This window comes from Mustela nigripes, chromosome 17, assembly GCF_022355385.1.
Source record: "Mustela nigripes isolate SB6536 chromosome 17, MUSNIG.SB6536, whole genome shotgun sequence".
Lineage (NCBI taxonomy): Eukaryota > Metazoa > Chordata > Mammalia > Carnivora > Mustelidae > Mustela > Mustela nigripes.
The window spans coordinates 2,609,715-2,632,694 of NC_081573.1; the positions used below are offsets into that span (position 1 = coordinate 2,609,715).

At 38.0% G+C, this 22,980-nt stretch overlaps 2 protein-coding genes across 2 annotated transcripts in view; one reads left to right on the top strand and one right to left on the bottom strand.

Annotated features, from left to right (window-relative positions):
- The window catches only part of LOC132005470 (zinc finger protein 665-like), a 612,263-nt gene that overhangs the window by 65,240 nt on the left and 524,043 nt on the right, over positions 1 to 22,980 (bottom strand).
- The window catches only part of LOC132005482 (zinc finger protein OZF-like), a 21,389-nt gene continuing 4,095 nt past the window's right edge, over positions 5,687 to 22,980 (top strand). The window contains 2 exon segments of the mRNA XM_059382669.1: positions 5,687 to 5,776; positions 21,630 to 22,980. Of these exon segments, the coding sequence (XP_059238652.1) occupies positions 21,832 to 22,980 (1,149 nt within the window). The 5' untranslated portion in view covers positions 5,687 to 5,776; positions 21,630 to 21,831.

Consider the following 22,980-nt stretch of genomic DNA (forward strand, 5'->3'; position numbering starts at 1 on the left):
TCCATTGTGTGACTATCAAACAATTGATGGCATCATTTTACTGTTGATGGGCATGTGGGTGGATTTCAGTGTAGACTATCATGAGTATACTAGTATATAAAATCTAGAACTTGTCTTTTAGGGGATTTGCATTATATGTTGGGAGGGAGTTAGTAGCAATTGTAAAATCTCCCCTTTGACAAAATTTTTCTTGGAAAAACATCATAGATCAACATTGTTTCTTTCTAGCTGGAGTTTAACTGTTCTGCTCTGAGTCTTAGGTAAGAAGTTTGATTACTATTTTATGAACCAGTCTTAGTCTTCAGAATAGGTTAGTTCAGTTGAAATAGTTGTCCCATTTCAGGAGGCGGTCGTGCAGGCGGGTTCTTCTTCTTTTTTTTTTTTTTAAGATTTTATTTATTTGAGAGAGAGAGTGTATGAACAATGGGGAAGGACAGAGGGAAAGGGAGAAGCAGGCTCCCCACTGAACAGGTAGCCCTATGTGGGGCTCCGTCCCAGGACCCTGGGATCGTGCCCTTGCCAAACTGACTGAGCCACCCAGGTGCCCCATGCGGGTGGATTCTTAGAGGTAGGCCTGTATGGTGCAAGCAATCAGGTAATTATTAAGAGGCATTTCTATGGAAACAAAAGGAAAACACAGGTTAATGGTTGGAGCAAATTACAAACCCAATATCTGGGTCCCGGGTGCTGCTAGTAAGGGGATTTTTATTTATTCTATTTATTTATTTATTTATTTATTTATTTGACAGAGAGAGAGAGAGAGAGAGATCACAAGTAGTCAGAGAGGTAGGCAGAGAGAGGGGGGGGAAGCAGGCTCCTTGCTGAGTGCGACATGGGGCTCCATCCCAGGACCCTGGGATCATGATCAAGGGCAGAGGCCTAACAGTGTCTTTCTAACAGGCTGAAAAGCCAAATGTTTATTTTATACTCATGTACTTTTAAAACTCTTTAAGCCCAATCTTAGGCCAGAGAACACATAAACTTTTTTCCAAAAAAAAAAAAAAAACCACAGGCAGGGGTAATGGCAGGCATAAGGAGGAGATTGCAGGACCCTGGGATCATGACCTGAGCCAAAGGCAAGTCGCTTAACTGACTGAGCTACCTAGGCACCCTGTCTTTGGAGGAGTTTAATCCATTTACTGTCAGAGTAATTCGTGAAAGGGAAGAGCTACTATTGCCATTTTTTTTTTTTTTTAAGATTTTATTTATTTATTTGACATAGAGAGATCACAAGTAGGCAGAGAGAGGAGGAAGCAGGCTCCCTGCTGAACAGAGAGCCCGATGTGGGACTCGATCCCAGGACCCTGAGATCATGACCTGAGCCGAAGGCAGTGGCTTAACCCACTGAGCCACGCAGGCGCCCTACTATTGCCATTTTTAAGTAGTTTTCTGTATATCTTGTAGCTATTTCAGCCCATGTATTTTCCCTTACTGTGTTCCCTTATGTTTCTTTGATTTTTGTGATGAAATGTTTTGATACCATTTTTTTTTCTTTCTTTCTTTTTTTTTTTTTTAGATTTTATTTATTTGTTAGGGGTAGGGGCACAGGCAGGCAGAGTGGCAGGCAGAGGCAGAGGGAGAAGTAGGCTCCCTGCTGAGCAAGGAGCCTGATGTAGGACTCTATCCCAGGATGTGGGATCATGACCTGAGCCAAAGACAGCAGCTTAACACTGAGCCACCCAGGTGTCCCTTTGATACCATTCTTGTGTCATTTTTGTGTCTTCTGTAGATGTTTTCTTTGTGGCTACCATGGAGATTACTTAAACCCTCTTATAAGTGTAACAGATCATTAAAACTGATACTATCAATTGTGTCCGGAGTTCTAGCACTTAGAATCACCAGCCTGTACACACTTTATGTCACCGACACCCCAGAATTTATCTTTTATGTTGTATACTCTGTAACCTAGATTTATGATTTTTTAAAAAGATTTTATTGATTTATTTGAGAGAGAGACACAGCGAGTGAGGGAACAGAAGCAGGGGGATTGGGATTGGGAGTGGGAGAGGGAGAAGCAGGCTTCCCGCTGAGCATGTGGGGCTTGATCCCAGGACACCCGGATCATGACCCGAGCTGAAGGCAGACACTTAACGACTGAGCCACTCAGGTGACCCTAGATTTATGATTTTTATACTTTTATTTTTAAAGAAGTTCTGTAGTAGAAATAAAATTGATTTGTGTTACCTTATTATAGTACTTTACATTTCTGTATTTGTGTAAATATTTACATTTACCAGAAAGCTTTATATTTTCATGTGGTTTTAGTTAGTGGTTAGAATCATTTTACTTCAAGTAGAAGAATTCCCTTTACTGTTTCTTGGAGGGCAGATCCGGGGGTAAATTTCCAGGGTTTTTACCTGGGAAAGCCTTCTTTCTCCATTTTAGAAGGACGATTTTGCCAGATAGAGTATTCTTGGTATATATACATGTATTTGTCTTTCAGAGCTTGAATATATTCTCCCGTGCAGCTCTCCGGTCTGCTGAGAATCCCAGTAATAATAGGAGTGCTCTTGTATAAGATGAGTTGCTTTTGTCATGCTGTTTCAAAATTCTCTTTTCACCTGTACTTTTTGGTAGGTTAATTATGATGTGTCACTGTGTTCATGTCGTGACATTTATCCTACTTAGAATTCACTGAGTTACTTGAATTTGTCTTTCTTTCCATAAATGTGGGAAGTATAAGCCCTTAGTTCTTCATGTAAGTTTTCTGCCCCCCCTTCACTCTCTTCTTTTTATGGAGGCCTCCTTAATATGTCAGTTGCCTCAATGTCAATGTCCCATGAGTCCCTTAGGCTCTGTCTTTTTCCATATTTTCTTTGTTCCCATCAGTGGGTAATTTAAAACAAGGGGCCTTTAAGATATCTGATTCTTTCTTCTACTTGGTGAAATCTGTTTCTGACCCTGTTGTAGTGTTCTTTTAAATTTAGTTATTAGCTCCCAATTTCTGTTTAGTTGTTTTTTATACTTTCTGCCTGTTTGGATTTTTATTTTGGTCATCTGTGGTTTTCCAGGTACCATTTATCTCCCTCAGGAACACCTTAGTGATTATTGCTTTGAAATCTTTGTCGGGTAATGATTATTCCTAATTAATTTAGGGTCAGTCTTGAGTTTTAGTTTGGTCCTTTGATTAGAACACATTTTTCTATTTCTTTGTATTCCTACGATCTTTTGCTGAGATTTGGGGAATTAAATAAAAAGCAGCCCTCTGGCCCCAGGCTTTATAGATTTGCTTTGTACTGGAGAACAAAAATAACACTCAACTGTGCATTAGCCCTCATAATCCTGCATAATCCTGGGGCCTGTCAGACATATTCTGGGGATGTGTAATGTCTGCGTTTTTTTAATATCCCAGTTAACAAATGCTCTGTTGTTTCTTTAGAGCCCATGATATATGACTTTCCCTGGTGTTTGCAGCTATGCAGTCTCTCCAGTGCTTGCCTAAACAGTCAGCCTTTTTTCTGAGCAGTCACCACAGTGCATCCATCTCACCTCAGTGGAATCTTATAGACTTTGTTTTTTTGTGAGCCATTTATTTCACTAAAAATAATGTTTTCAGGGGTTACCCAGGTTGTATCACATCATAGAATCTTTCTTTTTCAAAGTTGAAAAATATCGCATGGTATGTGCATGTTACATTTACTTTATCCATCCTTCTACCCAGCCATTAGCACTTAGATGGATTCTCCCTATTTCTGGCTTTTGTGGATCAAGCTGCAGTGGACATGGATGTACAAATAGATCTTCCTCTGAATTCTTTTGGATATAAACTCAAAAGTGGGATGGGTAGATCATAGAATAATTTTGCTTTTAATTTTTTGATGAATCTCCATGCTGTTTTTCATACTGGTTCCACCATTTTATGTTCCCTGCAACGGCGTGTATGAATTCTAACTACTCCACGACATTACCAGGCCATGTGAATTTTGGTTTGTTTCACAATAGTCATCCTCATGGGTGTGAAGTGATACCCTATTGTTTCTCATTTGTATTTCACTAATCATTCATGATTTTGAGCATCTTTTATATGCGTTTTGCCCGTGTGTGTACCTTTTGGAGGTTAATGTCTATTCAGTGCTTTACCCATTTATCATCCAGGTTGTTTCTGATGTTGTGTTGTATATATATATATATATATATATATATACACATATATATACACACATATATATATATATATATATGTTATAAATTCTGGATCTTAACCTTTTTACATGGAGGTGCTTTGCACAAATTTGTTCCCATCTGTAGTCTCTGTTTTCACTCCATTGATTCTTTCCTTTAATGTGTACAAGTTGTTATGTTTGTTATAATCTCATTGGTTTATTTTTAATTTTGTTGCCTCCAACATAGGTGTCATATCTAAAAAAAAAGTCATTGTCAAATCGAATGTCATGTAGCTTTTTCTCTTTTTTTCTAGGAGCTTTACATTTATATGCTTATGTTTAATTAGCTGTTCAACCCATTTTGAGGTAATATTTGCATATGGTCTTGAGTCAGAGTCCATCATTCTTATCATGTAGGCATCTGATTTCATTGTTTTAAGATGATGTCTTTTATCTATGCTATGGTATAGGCAGCCAATCCTTTTTTTTTTTTTTTTGAGATCTTTATTTATTTATTTGAGAGAGAAAGCATGAGAGGAGAGATGTAAGTGGGAGAAGCAGACTCCCTGCTCAGCAGGGAGCCGGATGTGGGACTTGATCCTTGGACTCCAGGATCATGACCTGAGCTGAAGGCAGACGCTTAACCAACTGAGCCATCCAGGCGCCCTAGGCAGCCAGTATTGTTGGAAGTTCCTTTAAAATGAGCATTTATATCTTGGCTCTTTGTTCTTTTCCAATGTTTTATATCTGTCTTTCTGCCTCTTACATTATTTTGATTACTCTAGCTTTATAATATTCTTAACATCAGGAAGTGTGATGTCTCCAAAGTACTAATCGTTTTCAAGATTATTCTGGATGTCGGATGCCTGGGTGGCTTGGTCTGTTAAGTGTCTGCCTTCGCTTCAAGTCATGATCCTAGGACCTCATGATCCCAGGGTCCTGGGATTGAGTACGGCATCAGGCTCCTTGATCAGTAGGGAGCCCCCCTTTCCCTCTGACTGCTGCTCCCCCTGCTCTCTCTCTCTCTCTCTCTCTCATAAATAAATGAAATCTTTTAAAAAATTATTCTGGATATGTGATGTCTTATGACATTCTGCATGAATGTTTAAGATGGCAAAAATGTCATTGGGATTTTGAGAGAGATTGCGTTGAATCTGTACATCATTTTGGGTGTTGCTGACATTTAAAAAAAAAGATTTTATTTATTTACTTGACAGAGAGAGACACAGCAAGAGAGAGACACAAGCAGGGGGAGTGGGAGAGGGAGAAGCAGGCTTCCCGACGAGCGGGGAGCCCGATTCAGGGCTTTATCCTGGGACCCTGGGGAATGACCTGAGCTGAAGGCACAGACGCTTAACGACTTAGCCACCCAGGCGCCCTGTTCCTTATTACTGTATCACTAGTTCTTGGAAGTGGAGATCATAATGTGAATTTGAAACCCCTGCTGTGTGTTCTAAAGGGGCTGTTGGTTAACAGCATTTGGGGAATCATTTCCTAGAATTGTGCAGTGTCCTCTCTTCTCTACTGAACATAATCCTGGATTGAAAGAGTCTCTAGCAATACTTCTTTCTGTTAAACAGATCTTGTGTGGAAGCCAAACCTGGTCATCTTTTTGGAGCAAGAGAAGGAGCTCTGGGGTATGAAGAGAAAGAAGAGAGTAGCCATCGACCCAGGTAGGTGCGACTGAATGAAGCAGATGACAGAGGTGAGGTCCAAATGTGAAGCAGGAAGATTGACCTTAAAATGTGTTTTAAGTAGCTCTCCTTGAATGGTAATTAGTTTGAGAAGCCTAGTTTTAGTTCTCCCCCTCTCTCAGAGGGACACCTGCTGTGTAACATTATCAAGCTCTTAAATTCTCTGAAGATTCTCCTTCAGCTTGAGTGATGATCCATCACATCCACAGTGAGGGCCAGGCAACTACCATGGGAGTGGGAGGGCCTCCATGACCTGAGAGCTTCTCCATGGGCTGTGAGGGCTCTGGGAAAATCTCTGTATTTCTGGAACTCTATGCTAAACCTTTTCTGAGTTCTTTTTTGCCTTGTGTGAGAAGTGTGTCATGATAACAGTGGACGTATTGGGGTTTTGTGCAGAAATCCTGGGAACACTGGAGATTGATATCCGATGTTTTCTGGTTTATGCTTTCCGATGTGATGGAGGCTTTACTTTTAATAGAACAAAATTGAGACTCAGTAATCTTAGCAGATAATAATGCACCTCCCTAAAATGAGAAAATATAGTCCTTTATTTCCCTTCAAAGGTTTATTTTTCTTTGTACTGACTAATAATAGAAAGTTCCACTCTATGTTGCATTCCTCAGTGGTGAAATAATGTGATGTATCTATTTATATCCTAGAATTCCTACATAAACCACAAATTAATGCCAGAAGGGAGCTAGAACATTTAGAACTTAGAACTTATAGCCTATATTAAAAAGTCTCAGTTGTTATTTTATTTCTTAATAATTGCATCATTTTATAATTTTGTATGATATAAAGTTCTTGTGATTTTTGTCATATTCATGACAAATTCATCTCTGATTTTTTTATATGAATAGTTGTGATATGACATGGGTGTATGCTGCTAAGAAGTGAGGTGGATAATTAATACAATTCTCATATTGAAAAAAAAGTTTGTTAATAAGTGTAATTTTACTTCAGGAGAAGTTAACTGTTAGGCTTTTCTGCTTTACTCAGAATGTATCCAAATTTAATTCCCAATATTTATTTTTTGCAAAGTGATTGCCAGCCTGTTTTACAATTTTGATATTCTTTTTTTCAAAATGAATTTTATTTCTTGGGGTGCTTGGTTCTCTTATTTATTTATTTATTTATGAGCGAGGGAGAGAGCATGAGGTAGTCAGCACTAGTGGGGGGAGGGGGAGAGGGAGAGAATCCTAAACAGACTACCTGAGGGGCTCAATCCCACAACCCTGAGATTGTGACCTGAGGTGAAATCAAGAGTTGGAGGTAAACCTGCTAATTCACCCAGCACCCAAGCCTGCTTGTTTCTAAGGAATGTGTTAGAGCCTTGCATTCTGCATAAGAGGAGCGACATGTTAATAATATTAAACTTTTTTAGTGTCTTTTAAGTGCTCATTCATAAAATTTTCTGTTAGAGCTATTCATGGTTGATTTTAATGAAATTCTTTACAATTTTACTGTCAATGGGATTATGCCAATAATTGAAAATACTTGTTTTTCTGGCTACATAGTCACAGTTTAAAATTACACAGTTTACAATTACACTTCTTTTTTTTTTTTAATGTTTTATTTATTTATTTGACAGAGAGAGAGATCACAAGTAGGTAGAGAGGCAGGCAGATAGAGGGGGGAAGTAGGGTCCCCGCTGAGCAGAGAGCCCGATGTGGGGCTTGATCCCAGGACCCTGAGGTCATGACCTGAGCCGAAACAGAGGCTTAAGCACTGAGCCACCCAGGCGCCCTACAATTACACTTCTATAGAAGAAGGTTTCCTTTCAGAAATTCATGTGTTTTTATGTACACTTCTTTGGGTTAAATTTTGTCTTCTGCTTTTGCAGTTCTATAATAATGTGCTTCCTTTTGTACAGGACTCTCCACATTATTTAGTTGTGATATTGTTGTTGCCTGTTTATTTTATTGTAGGATGACAATTTTCAACTCAGTAGATTTCAAGACAATGTGAGTTTATCTCCTGTGAATCAACTTTATGCCTTTTACCAATAAAATTGTATATGTATTTGTCTGTATAATTGCCACCCATGCATACTTAATGACTCATCTTGTGTATTTTTTTTATTGGTTAGTGTTCAGTGAGTGTTGTATTGAGTTGTTATAATAATAGAATTAATTTCATCATCTTTTGGTGAACGTATATTCCCTTTGCATGAGAGAAACACTTTTAGTGAATTTAGTGTAATTTTTAAACATTTTATACCTCTGTATCAAGTTTTGGTATTACATTATATTAATTGTGGTGTTATACCCATGATATGCTTTGATACCATTCTCATTAACTTTTGTGTCTTCTCTGTACTTATTTTCATAGAAGTTATGTTAGAGTTTACTTGAAATATTTTAAACGTATAACAAACCATTTAAGTGCTATTGTGAATTGCATACAGAACTCTTCTACTTATCATCTCTACCCCTGCACCCACTTTATGTTACCAGTATCACATTCTTTCATGTTGTAGACTTTGTTGCCTAGATTTATGATTTTTATGCTTTTATATAATAAAGTTCTATAGCAGAAGTAAAAGTGACATGTGCTACTTAATTACAACACTACAGGTTTCTATAATTGTGTAAATACTTGTATTTAGTGGAGAGCTTTATGTTATCAAGTGGTTTTAGTTATTGTTTAGAATCCTTTTATTTCTCCTACAAAGACTTCTTTAACATTTCTGTGGGACAGGTCTACTGGTAAACTTACAGGGGTTTTTACCTGGGAATATCTTAATTTCTATAGTTATGGAAAATAGTTTTGCCAGGTAAAATATTATTCTTGGTTGTTTTTTGATCTTTCAGTATATGAATATATTTTCCCATGTAGTTCTTCCTATCTGGTCTGCTGGGAATCCCACTATTAATCTTACAAAGCTCTCTTGTACAAGATGGTTGGCTTTGTCATGCTGTTTCAAAATTCTCTTTTCACCTGTGATTTGTGATAGGTTAATTATGATGTGTTGCTGTGTTCCTGTATTGAGATTTATCCTAGTTTGAATTTACTGAGCTTGTTGAATTAGTCTCTTTCCATATACATGGGATGTACAGACCTTTAGTTTTTCATATAAACTCTCTGCTGCCTTTGACTCTTCTGTCCTTATGGGGTCCCTTTAATGGACAGATTGGTCCACTTGTTGGTCTCCCATGAGTCCCTTAGACTCTGTTCTTTTCCACATTTTTCTTTGTTCCTATCAGTAAAGAATTTAAAGTGTCTTTAAGATGTTTGAATCTTTATTCTGATTAGTCAAGTCTATGGCTGACCCCTTGGTGTATTTTTAAATTCAATGATTGTACTCTTCAGCTCCCAATTTCTGATTCATTGTTGTTATGCTTTTTGTCTGTTTGGGCTTTCATTTTGGTCATGCATAGTTTCCCTGATAGCATTTAGGTAATCATCTTCTTCCATGAACATCTTTATGATGGGTATATGAATTTTTTGTCAGGCAGTTAATAATAATTCTTAATTAATTTAAGGCTATTTTAGAGATTTATTTCATTCCTCTGTTTGAAACACATTTTCCTGGTTCTTTGTATGCCTGATTGTATTTTGTTGACATTTGGGAATTTTTTTAAAAAGTAGCCTCTGAGCCCTAGATTATGGACATACTTTGCAGAGAGGAACACAAATAATAGTAATTCTGGGACCTGGCACACATGTTGTGGGCATTTGTCATGTCTGAATTTTTGTAATTCCCCAGGTATAAAACTGCAGTTAGTACTTCATGTCCACGATAGCTTCCTCTCTCTCTTTGTCTTCAGCTCTGTAGTCTGTCCATTGGTTGAACAAGTGCTCGTCCTTCACTGAGCAACCACCATGGTGCTTCCAGAGGGAGCTCATTCCTTGCTCCTTCCGTGTCAGGCAGGACTGGAATATGTCCTCAGGCAGCGGCAAAGTAGTGAGAGCACTGAACGTACAGTGTTTCTCTCCTGAGGAAGGTGAGAGTGTTCTCACAGTGTTGCCATGGAGTGTCTGGGAGGGTGAACGGCTGTTGTGGGCAAGTGTCACAAACTCTCCTTGTCTCTTTCTTGTGGCTCTTCTTCCTTTGTTTTTGCCTGCGGGAGCTGTGTTCTCCTAACTGCTTCTGAGCTCTCTCTAAAATGTTAAGTCCTTCCATTTTTGTCTCCATGGAGGAGCACAGTCCTGGTGGTTCCTATTTCCCCCTTTGGCTGATATGCTATGATGAGTATCAATTCTCCACAAGAGCGTTTTAACATACATGCATGTCATTGTACTTAGTGTGGTAACTTACTTTGTATCTTTTAGTTGTGTCTTTCCATAACAGGCAAGACCTCTTGGCAAAGACGGGGAAGGGAGAATCAGTTTGTAGAGTGATATGGGAAGATGTGGAAGCTGTGGAAATAAGTATTTATACTTATGAATGACTGGGAATGATGGGGGTTAGTGAAGGACAGAAAGGACATTATAATGGATAGAATTGTGACTTACCTACTACAAAATCCTTAGTGCCACAAGAGATCAAGGATATAAAAAGTTGGGTGAAAACCTCACCTTAAAAGTCAGTTACATTTGCAGAAGAATGTCTTTGAACCCAGGGATGATAATCAATTTTTTAAACATACATATTTCTTGTTTTTTTGAATGATATTTGGAAATTCTGAAAAATCACCTGGTCCATGCTGAAAGTAATCATGCAAATGATTTTAAATTTAAGATTGGTTTAATCATTAACTGACACATTTCAGAATGTTAGACATTTAAAAATGAAGATAAAATGCCTAATGTGATTGATTTGAGAAGTGCTTTCCAGAGGGTTCACTATACTTCCACCAACACATAATCCTTTCTTATTGCAAAGTCCAAGTTTGATACACACTGTAGGCTCCTTAGCCAGATACCACTTTTCAATACTTACCACAGAATTATTAATTTGAACTAGGTTTCTTGTGTTAAGAACTTAGGAAGATCTTAGGGCTTTAACTTTCATAATTATGGAGGTGTTTATAATAGAGAAAAAACTTACCAGTGCATTGAATCTGGGAAAAACATCAGTCAAGGGTGAAATCCTATTAAAAATCAGAGAGCTCAGTTTCTATAGAACTAGTATTATAGTAATAAATGTGGGAAAGTTGTTTATGAAAGCTCGAATCTTAATGTACATTGTTGTACCCTTACTGAAGAGAAGACTTAAAAATGTAGTAAGGGCAGCATACCATTTAGTCTTCAAGACTCACTCAACAGCAGACATTTCATAATGGGATGAAATGTTGCAAATGTAAACAATGTGCAAAACCTTTAACTTTCTCTCAAAACTTAACAATATAAGGTAATATATAGTGGGGACAGTGCCAGCAAATGTAAAAAAAAAAAACAAAACTGTGGCAATGTCTTTAAACAACTACATACTTTCTGAACATCATAGAGTACATACCGTCTGAAACCTGACAAATGTGAAGAATGTGTCAAGGAATTGAATTAATAATCAAATGTATTCAACATGAAATAATATATCCTGGGGGAGACCTTACAAATGTCAACAGTGATGGCATGGTCGTTACCTGGAACTGAACTCTTACTCAGCATCAGAGAAAGTATAGTGGATAGAAACCCAAAAATGTAATGATTGATGAATGATCTTTGTTTTTAATATACAGTTCAAAAAGAAAAGTGTCTTCATAAAGGATTAAAATTTTAAAGATGTAGACAATTTGCAAAGTATGCAGTAGAAAGGGAATCTAAGTAAGAACATTCATAGTAATAAGCAATAAATCATGACCACATTTTAGATATAATAAATCAGAATATTTATTACAGAGAAAAATTCAGAGTTTAAATTCTTAGATCAATGACATTTTAGCCGTGGACAATGCAGGCTAGAGGGGCTCCAACTGCCTCCAGAAGGGGAAATCTGTGTGTAGCTTTTTTTTTTTTTTTTTAAGGATTTTATTTATTCATTTGAGACAGAGAATACCGCGGGGCATAGGGGGGAGCACAGAGGGAGAGGGAGAAGCAGGCTCCCCACTGAGTAGGGAACCCAAAGCCTGGCTCCATCCCAGGACCCCAGGATCATGACATGAGCCAAAGGCAGAGCCTAAGGTAGATGCTTAACTGACAGCCACCCAGGCGTCCAGCGTGTAACTCTTGAGTCCCCAGAACTCAAAACCGTACCTACTTTTCCATAGAAATAGCCTGTTGTGGATCAGAAACCTTACCTAGAACATTAACAGTTAATCATCCTCCTTTTATGTTGTCCATATACTATATAGTATTTTTATAATAAAGTAAGGTTAATAAAAGAAAATATTAGGGAAATCATAATGAAGAGAAACCATGTTTACAGTACTACACTACATTCATAAGAAAGAAAAAATCTATAAATTGACCCGCATTGTTCAAACCCATGTTACTTAATGGTGAATGTATGTGTTAATATGCCTGAAAGGAACGAAGGATAATTCATTTCAGTGTCTCTCTCTCTCTCTCTCTTTTTTTTATACTATATTTGAGATATTTTGCTTGGCAAATATTACTAATTTTATTCTGAAATCATCTCATGCTAAGCCTTTATTGCTTGTGTGCATGCAAAATAATTTGATTCTTGGGGTCTTAACGACATGAGGGCACTGTGATGTGGAATTCATTTATAACCTCCTTTTCCATGCAAAATTAAGGAGGCTGTAAGAAGAAAGTCCACATGGAGATGTTGTGTGTGGTTGACGTACAAGAGTGAAATAATTCCTAATGAAGTAGGGAATGAGGGTGTTATTATTTGCATTAAAGTGAAACACAGAAACAGTCTTAATTTTAAATAGTTTTGCCATTTGCTGTTTAAGGAGAATATAGTGGTAGGTTATTTAAAGCTGGATGTATCTTCATCATAGCAATTGATACTAGTAAATATTTGGTACTTGGTTGAAATAAAAGAAATATTCACAGATAACTGAGGAAAGTGTAGCTAACTCTTCCCTAAAAGGTATAAAATTATAGTAAATCCTCACATACTCAATAATTAGCCTCAGTTGAAAAGCATGGAGAGCAGGACACATAGATCCTTGTATTGGGAAACGGGAATGGTTCTTGAATGATGTAATGGGCATTTTGACCAAGGATCATAGAGTGATTTTTTTTCCCAGTAGTTTGGTTACAGTGTTTTTAAACTTAATGTATTTTAATTGAGAACAACAAACGGATTTTAATGTGTTAATACCTATGTGTAATAAAAGAAATGTTATTTGACACTGCCTTAGCCACCCCAATTTCATTAAGGTTGCGGGTAAACAGTAACACAAAGTACACTTGACCCTTGAACAACATTGGTTTGAAGTGTGGTGCACTTGTGGTCAGATATAATATGGTATCAGAAAATATATTTTCTCTTCCTTCTGATTTTCTTTTCTTTAAAGATTTTATTTATTTATTTGACAGAGAAAGACAGTGAGAGAGAGAACACAAGCAGAGGGAATGGAAGAGGGAGAAGCAGACTCCTGCTGAGCAGGGAGCCCGATAAGGGGATCCAATCCCAGGATCCAGGATCATGACCTTGATCCTTAGGCAAACGCTTAATGACTGAACCACCCAGGCACCCCTTCCTTCTGATTTTCTTTTCTTTTCTTTCTTTCTTTTTTTTTTTTTTTTAAAGATTTTGATTTATTTATTTGACAGAGAGATCACAAGTAGGCAGAGAGACAGGCAGAGAGAGAGGAGGAAGCAGGGTCCCTGCCGAGCAGAGAGCCCAATGTGGGGCTTGATCCCAGGACCCTGGGATCATGAGCCGAAGGCAGAGGCTTTAACCTGCTGAGCCATTCAGGCACCCCTCCTTCATTTTCTTAACATTTTCTTTTCCTGAGCTTCCTTTATTATAGGAATAACAGATAACACATACATAAAATGTATGTTAATTGTTTTTGATAGATTAAATTGATTTTCTCTTGTGCTTTTCTAAAAAAATCATTATCTTTACAGTTTTGATCAAAAATCTATTAAAATTTAATGTGTTGTGTGGTTTATGTAGTGACTGACGTTTTCTATTCTTTTTTCCTTTTTACCCCCTTGTATTTAATAACAAATTGAAATATATTTTGAAAATGTCGTATTTGTGCTTTCTTTCAATTTGCTTACCGAAGTCATTTCTTGACATCATTAAACGTCACCTCAGTCTTGGAGCCGACTTTTCCCATGATTTCTCTCCATCTTTTCCTGCCTCTAGTTAACATTTATAGTTTTGTAGTACCATGGTACTCAGTGTCAGTTTTGAGGTAAAAAAACCTCCATGGGCCTCTTTGCTCAGGTGAATTATTCCTATATTCCCATAGCAAAAATGAATTCCAGGGTCTTGGCAAATGAACATGCATCTGCTTGTTATACACTGTAGCAGGAATCTTGACAAGCTGATAACTTATATCATTATCTCTTTAGTTCAGGGGGTGAAGGTTAAATTCTACAGATTTTATTGCCAGACATGTGAGTATATACAATTCATTGGTCATTGACTCTAAAGTAAATTCCCACCAGCGATGACAGCTTTTGGGTGAAATGATTTCTCCTGTGGTTTTGGGTGGATACTTGTTTTGCATGTTTACATAGTGGCCAGGGGTGTGTGCAGTGTGGTAAGTACGGTGTGGGTCTCCGGTGTCTTCCAGGTCATTAACATTAGCCCTCTGGATGCTTGTTGGAAGGAGCTTGAAGTAGAAGCTTCCAAGTACAAGAGTTTTTAATTTTCTGTTGTATGTCACTGTCAAATGAGCAGTAAAATATGAAGGGAAATGTATTTTGGATACTGTTGTACATATCAGAACCAAATCATACGTTTGCTGTATACGGTATTGTTACTATTCTTGAAATCATGTTGCAAGCTCGTGATTGGGATCAGTGTGCTTCCATGATGTTGATCCAGAGAGACACAAGCCGTGTGTCAAGTTCATTCATAGAATCAATGTTCTTTACCTAACTTCAGGGCTACCCACCCTTCTTTTGCCCTTGTGATCACCTTTGTTTCATTTTACACAATCTCCTACATCTTTTAGGTCTGTGTTGCTCTTTTTAATATTCCCTGTTGATGGTTGGTGAACAACTTTGCAGTACTCCTCTGCACTAATTCCTGTGTTTTCCAATTCTCATCCCTTTTATTGAAATAGCCATGATTCTGCTGTATCTAGGACTTGCTTTGCCTGGTTAAGAGTACAGAATACTCGCATCTTTTCAGATACATGGAAATTGTATGCTTTTGCATAGTTTTGTTTTTCCTTTACACATCTCCCTTAGAAAGATCGCGACAGAAATTTAAGGTAGACCTTCATGGGTATTGTGATTTCTTCACCTGGTTAAATGCAGGCTCCACAGGAGATTGCAGAAGGGAGTGTGACAGCTCATCCAATTCTTCTGCATTGTATCCTGAGGATCATAGCCTTGAAAAATGTTTCCTGGTGTAAATTGAATATGTTTATCCTGGATGCTGTGTAAGGTTAATGAGTGTTTCATGAGGCGGTATACACATGGAGAATGAGGCAGGATCCAAGCTGGGATCAAACTGAATGGTGGATACTGTTGGGATTTGATTTTCGATGGGTTTCCGTTTCTGCAGGTGTTATGGATAGAAGCACTGAAAGTTTTATTCTCATTGTTTTTCCATTGATGTGTGTGTATAAAAAGGCTTGGGAAAATATGATACTACCTTGCTCATGGGTAGAGGACAGAATTTGTTTACTGCATAGGTAAGTGGAGAGAGCTCCCTCAAATGAAGCGGTGCAGTGCGGGCAGATGTGCTCTTTGTTCCTTTAATATGTTGTCGTTCCCTATGCTCAGAGTCTCACAGATGTGACACAGACCCACTGCATGTGCAGTGTCCACATGTATGAATTGTGGTTGGGAGGCTGGTAAGTGAAATTCATGTGAGCAAGAAGATGATCGTGATTGCTGTGACCTGAGCTAAGATCCTTGGACTTTGATCCAGGATCTCTTGTCTTCTGCCAGCACTGGAAAATTGTTAGAAGCCAATTTGTCACATTATAAAATGTGTGTAGTCTTGGAATTTTTATAGTTTTCAAGGTTATTCGTGGACTTTATTCAAAACAAAATAGATACTCATGGGTGTATGTTTCTGGTTTTGTTTGTTCATTTGTTGTTTGGATTGTACATATAAGTGAAATCATATAGTGTTTTTTCTTTGACTTATTTTACATAGCATAATATCTTCTAGGTCTATCCACATTGTCATAAATGACAAGAAACAACCAGAAAACAGAAACAGACCCATAAATACGTTTAACAATGTGCTGGTTGCCAGCGTGAAACGCAGAGGGACGGTGGGCAAAATGGGTGAAGGAGGTAGGAAGTATAGGCTTCCGATTACGGAACAAATAAATCATGGTGATAAAAGTTACAGCGTAAGGAATATATTCCATGGTATTATAGCATTGTACAGTGACAGACAGTAGCTCACTTGTGAGCGTTGTAGAACCTAGAGAGTTGTCAAAACACTGTGTTGTACATCTGAACCAGCGTAACAATCTTTGTCAGTGATGCCTTAATAGAAAACAAACCAGACAAAGATGCGCATATACATACATAGGTTCCAACTACTTTCTTTAGAACTTGCATGTAAAGAAAGCTAACCTATTCCAAATGAAGCTAATCCTATGTATTCATAATTGGATATAGACTTAAGAAAGCAAATTTTTCTGTAATGCAATGGAGATAAGTTTAAACTGCTGGAGGAGAGAGTTCCTAACAGAGTGGAGCAGTGAGTCAGACATGGAAGAGCCCAGAGCCCTCACACCTGAGCAGCCTAGGACTATGTCCATGGAAGCACATCCATTTCTGAGAGAGCTTCTTGCCTAGTTTTCCTGGCAGTGTATAGTTTTTGTCTCTCATCTCTTACCATTAACCTTTATGTAATAAGGGCCAAATATCTGCATAAGTGGATTCTTTTGAGGATGCTGGAAATTGCAACAGATTTTATTTCCTGTTAGGCAAAGTCAGTTTTTAGGAGGAAGCCTGATGTGAAAACAGAAGAGATCCTATAGTGTGAAGCACTGAAGATTAGTAAAAGTGTAGAGAAACCTTGATATTTTAAAAAATCTGTGTCATCTGTGGGGTCCAAGCTCAGAAACCAGTGTTGTACCCAGATTGCACCTGTGTGAGTTGTCCGTGTGGGAGCTGTTTGCACAAATGCTTCCGGCATGGGAACGTGAAGAAGGAGAAATAAAAGAGGCCCAGAGAAGGGTGGTTGATGAAGTCCACCACACAGAGGTGGAGTTGGCTCGAATGAAAAGTGAAGGGAGGGAAGGACTCCAGGGTTAGCCTCTTCCCTGTGTTTAGGAACCCTTTAAATTGCTTATCTTAGGTCACGCAGGCCTGCAATTTTGTCCGGAGCCTACATTCTCAAAGTCTGACTGCCCAGATGCAACCGTGTGCTTCAGATTCTAGAAATAGTGTTTGGTTTGCTTTTGTTTTTAAAAACACACTTAGTGCCCTTGACTGAACTTAAGCTGGATTCCACGCATCCTTGATTCAGTCTCCTGGTTCCCATGTGAGATGTGCCTCTTTCTTCTATTTTTCCACCACCTAAAAAGGAATTAATTTTTGTCATTCTTTGGTTAAACCTGAGAGATAAATGAGCTAAGGGAGCTGAAGATTCAGCCCTGGCATTAAATGAACTTTGTTCCCTGTCCACTTGACTAGATCAGTGACATTTATATAGAGAGGTACCATGCTATGGGCACTCTCAGGAAAGACTAGAACATTATTCTTGAGAGGCAGAAATTGGACAGGACATCGGTCAGTATGAGGACTGGGACTGGGCTCTGAACTCCCAGTCCGTCTGTGTTTCAGTGGAGAAAGCCCGCAGTGTTTTGGGGACCCTGGAGGACATCATGAAGTGAGGGCAGGGCACCTGCTGGAGGTGAGAGGACCACGATTCTTACACATCGGTTAGCCTCCCAAGTCTGGGTCTCTGGACCAAGTCTTTTGTGATTCACCTGATCAGAATGCCAGGAGGAGCCTGTAAAAGCCTGTGATCACACACGAAGGACAGAGCTTATATACGCTATTACAGGAGGTATATTTGGCTTGATATTTGAATAAAAGGGGAACTTTAATGTGTGCGTTTAGCTTATGATGTACTTGCTATCCTGGGCATTTATTTCCCAGTAGTTACTATGTGTCCTTTGAAGACTGTCAGGCACTGTCACCAGTGTGACCCATTACAGATTCGTATGCTTCATTTCCTCTGTGTTCTCTGCTGGATTCCTCCACTTGAAAGGTTAATAATTTTTCTCATTTATTATTATGGGCTTTGGGAGAATTTACTGAAAGATGTGCATAAGTCGTTTTACTTAATCAGGGGAACTCCCTTCTCTGTTTTGCTTTGTAGTCTGCTTTGAAAGAGAAGGCTCTCTCCTCTGTTGGCTGAAGATACCGTTGTTTGAAGTCGAGATTATAAATAAACAATAGCTTGGCCCTGTGTATTTCCATTTTATTCCACACTCACGTCGCAGACATAGCATTTCTTATCACTTCTCTGTTGCTCTAGAGAAAGAAAACATGCATCCTGAATGCTCCACTGCCTTAAAATTGTAAAATACAACTCCGCACAAAAGCTACATGAGAACAGATACTTTGAATGCTATACAAGACTCAAAAATGATAGTAATTTTACTCCTATTCTTGTGTGTTTGTCTCTGTGGTGTTTTCATAAGACACAGAAACCTTCATCCACAAATATATTCAAAATTTTTATCACTGAAAGCATTTCTCAGTTTCTTTCTTTTGTTTGTTTTTTAAAGATTTTATTTATTTATTTGACAGCAAGAGAGGGAACACAGTGAGTTCCTGGGTGGCTCAATGGGTTAAGACTCTGCCTTCAGCTCAGGTCATGATCTCGGGGTCCTGGGATTGAGCCCCACATGAGGCTCTCTCCTCAGCAGGGAACCTGCTTCCCCCTCTCTGCCTGCCTCTCTGCCTACTTGTGATCTCTCTCTCTCTCTCTCTCTCTATCAAATAAATAAATAAAATCTTAAAAAAAAAAGAGAGAGAGAGAGAAGGAACACAAACAGGGGTAGTAGGACAGGGAGAGACAGGCTTCCTGCTGGACTCTGGGATCATGACCTGAGCTGAAGGCAGAGGCTTTAACCCACTGAGCCACCCAGGCACCCGTATAGTTTTTTCTTTTATGTTTTATCCTTACTTACCTGTTTTAGTTAATACATTCTATGGTTTAGTCATGTTTGCATTCCCACTGTCATTTTGAAACCTGCTGTGAGCCTTCTTTTAGGGATGCTTCTGTCTAGTGGCCTGTTTGTCTCAGAGCAATTCGGTTTCAGACAATCTGGGGTAAAACTCAGGATGTACTGTAACTGAAATTTTGCCACAATATTTTTTGAAGGGTGAAGAACAACTCTACTGTTTGCATAGGTTAGTGTGGATTCATGGGTGAATTTATGAAAACATGTTACCCATGTGATGTAGTGAGTAGTAAATGTTGAGGAAGAATTGTTGTTTTGTTCTTGGTATTAGAAGTTATAATTTCCACAATATTCTTTACGTTCAAAGTCATCCTTTTTATTTTTGGAATATAAGAGTGTGGCACGTGAACTAAGATATTGGCATCACTTATAAGCTCGTGAGAAATGTGGAAACTCAGATCCCACCTAGAAATCCAAATCAGAATATAAGTTTTGACAGGATCTTCACTTCACATTAACATTGGATAAGGACAGGTGTAGCTCATCTCTACATTTTTGTTAGCTATCCCTGTATTGCATTATTGTGTAATGCACAGCTATCTCTGTATTGCACAGCTATCCCTGTGGTGCATTATTGTGATAACTATAGCTTTGTACTATGTTTTAAATCAGGGAGTGTAGTGCCTCCAACGTACTCTTCAGTTTGAAAATTATTCTGGGGATGTTATCCTGTAACAGCCACATGAATGTTAAGAGGGGTTTTGATCTGCCAAAAAAAAAGGCATTGGAATTTTGAAAGAGACTTTCAGTGTTATATTACTTTTTATTCTGATCTGCTTTATTTATGTTTGATTTTTCATTGTTATTTCCTTCCTCTACTAAATTTGATGTTTATGTTTCTTCTTTTTCTATTTCCTTGTAGTGTAACATTACCTTGTTTGAACCTTTTTTTTCTTTAATCAGGCATTTGTAGCATTAAAAAATTGAAGTTTGAAAGGCTACTGTGGAAAATTAGCAGAAATAAATTATACAAGTGATGACCAAACAGTAAAATCACATACAAATAAAAATAGGCATTCCTTAAGGTGTTCTACAGATCATGTCATCTGTGAACAGTTAGTTTTTCTTTTTTTTTTTTTTTTAATTGGATTCCTTTGACATATTTTTTCTTGCCTGATTGTACTGACTGGAATATCCAGTACTATGTTGAATGGAAGTGCAGACATCACTCCATTACCTCGTTTCTGATCACACAGGAGAAGCATTCAGTCTTTTACTATTTTTTTTTTTTTTTTAAAGATTTTTATTTATTTATTTGACAGAGAGAGATCACAAGTAGGCAGAGAGGCAGGCAGAGAGAGAGAGGGAAGCAGGCTCCCTGCTGAGCAGAGAGCCCGACGTGGGCCTCGATCCCAGGACCCCGAGATCATGACCTGAGCCGAAGGCAGCGGCTCAACCCACTGAGCCACCCAGGCGCCCAGTCTTTTACTATTGAATGCGCTAGGTTTCAGCTTTTAGCACCTATATGGCCTTTGTTATACTGAAGTGGTTTCCTTCTGTTCCTGCTCTTGAGTGATTTTAATCATGAAACTCATGTTCTGCCTCAGTTAATACGAACGTGTCATGTTTGGCCTTCGTTCTGTTAATGCAAACTCTTAAATTTATAGATTTCCAAATGTTAAAAAGACCCTGAACTTCAGGAGGAATTCTCAATTGATTATGTTGTAAAATAGTGAAATGTGCTTTTGATTCAGTTTGCTTTATTTTATTGTGGACTTAGAATAATTACTCCTCATAGGTAGTATTTTCTGGTCTTCTCTGTTCATGGTGTCTTCCTTGGCTTTGATAAGGTGGTAGAGCTGGTGTTACAGAGATTGCTTGATAGTTTCCTTTTGCTTCACTCCTTGGAAATGTTGGAGAGATTTAAAGTACTTTCTCTTTAAATGTTTGAATTATCCAGTGAATTTATCTGGTACAGGACTTTCTTTTTTGGGAGGTTGTTTTTTTGTTTTTTGAATTATTATTACTTTTTCAATCTACTTAATAGTAGATGATTTGATATATTTATTTTTTCAAATTATTTCTCCATAATGGAGTCAGATATGTTATATACATTTTGAGATTTTCACAAGTTTTTTTGATCCCTATTTGTGGTCATATAATTATCCATCATCACCTCATAAATGTTTTTATTTCTAGGGTATCGGTTATATTGTGCCTGCTTTCACTTCTTCACTTCTGATTTTACTTAGTATTTTCTCTTCCATTCTTTATTTAGTAAAAAGTATACCGATTTTGTTGATCTTTTCTGAAAATGCAGTCTTCCTATTGTTGATGTTTTCCTGTTTTTGCTATCTCCTCTTTTGTTGATTTCTATTTTAAGTTTAAATTTGCTTCCTTCTAATTTTGGGGTCATTGGCACTTTTCCTGGTTTTTTGAGATACAGGATCATGATCTGTGCTTCACATTATACTTTGGAACTGTGTGATAGCTTTTGTGGTCTGTACATTGTCTGCAAGTTTATGTCTCCTTGGAGCAATGAAGTCCTGATGATTCTTTCTCAGCCATATTGCTGAAGTTCTGTGATTGATTTTAATTTTGCATATTAGAAGCTTTCATTATATTCATCTGAGAATAGTAAGTGGAATGATTTTACTTTTTTCTTATTCGATATCTTTCAGCTGTATCTTCACATGGCACCCAGAGTTTCCTGCCAAAGCTGTGCATAGAAGCTTCTTTCCAAAACGTGGCAGTGGGTAGATATAAACATAGTGCCCTTGAGAATTTACACTTAATGATAGACTGGAAAAATGATGGGGAAAGTGAAGAGAGCATCAAAGATATCATGAAGGACATAACGAAACTGAGACTACGGTCCGTAATATGAATCTGACTGCCCAAAATGGTGAAGGATATAAAACACTTTGGAAAACATCCCTTCTTAAGTCTGCTACTTCTGCAAAGCAGTGTCTTTCTATAAGCAAGGGCTCAAATCAAATGGTCAAACATACATATCTGGAGAATGAAAATTTGGAAAATCTGGAAAGTTGCTTAGTCCATGCTGAAAATAATTATTTGAACCATTTTGAAAGTAGGATTGGATTGACTGAGTCAAGTATTTCTGAAAATCAGAGACTTAAAAATGAAGAACAAAGTGCTCAGTGGGATCCATTGGAGAGATCCTTCACTGAGGATTCAACACTACAAGATGACCAGAACATTGCTCAGTGTGGTGAATCTGAGAACAAATTTAACGAGGGTTCAAATGTTAATAAACATGTGAGGACTCATTTTCCAGAGAATCATTATGAATGTGATAAATGTGTGGAAGTCTCTTACCAAAGCTCCGACCTGATTATACTTAAGAATATCCCTATAGGAGAAAATCCTTGTAAATACAATGAATGTGGGAAATCTGTTAACCAGTCCTCCAGTGTGGGTGATTATCAGAGAATTCACATGGAAAGAAATTTACACAGATGTAATAAAACAGGAAACATGTTGGGCCAATCATCAGGACTAAACATACATAACACAGTCACTACTGGACAGAAAACTTGCATTTGTGAGGAATGTGGTAAAGCCTTTGACTGGCACACAACACTATCTCAACGTCAGCCAATGCGTACTGGAGAGAAACCTTACAAATGTGAAGAATGTAGCAAGGTCTTTATCCACAATTCACACGTTAATCAACATGACAGAAGTCATCCTGGAGAGAAACCTTACCAATGTGAAGAATGTGGAAAGGCCTTTAACCAGCACTCAATGCTTACTCGACATCAAAGAATTCATACTGGAGAGAAACCTTACCAATGTGAAGAATGTGGCAAGGCCTTTAACCAGCACTCAAACCTTATTCAGCATCACAGAATTCATACTGGAGAGAAACCTTACCAATGTAAAGAATGTGGCCAGGCCTTTAACCATCACTCAAGTCTTACTCAACATCACAGAATTCACAGTGGTGAAAAACCTTACATATGTAAAGAATGTGGTCAGTCCTTTAACCAGCACTCTAACCTTACTCGA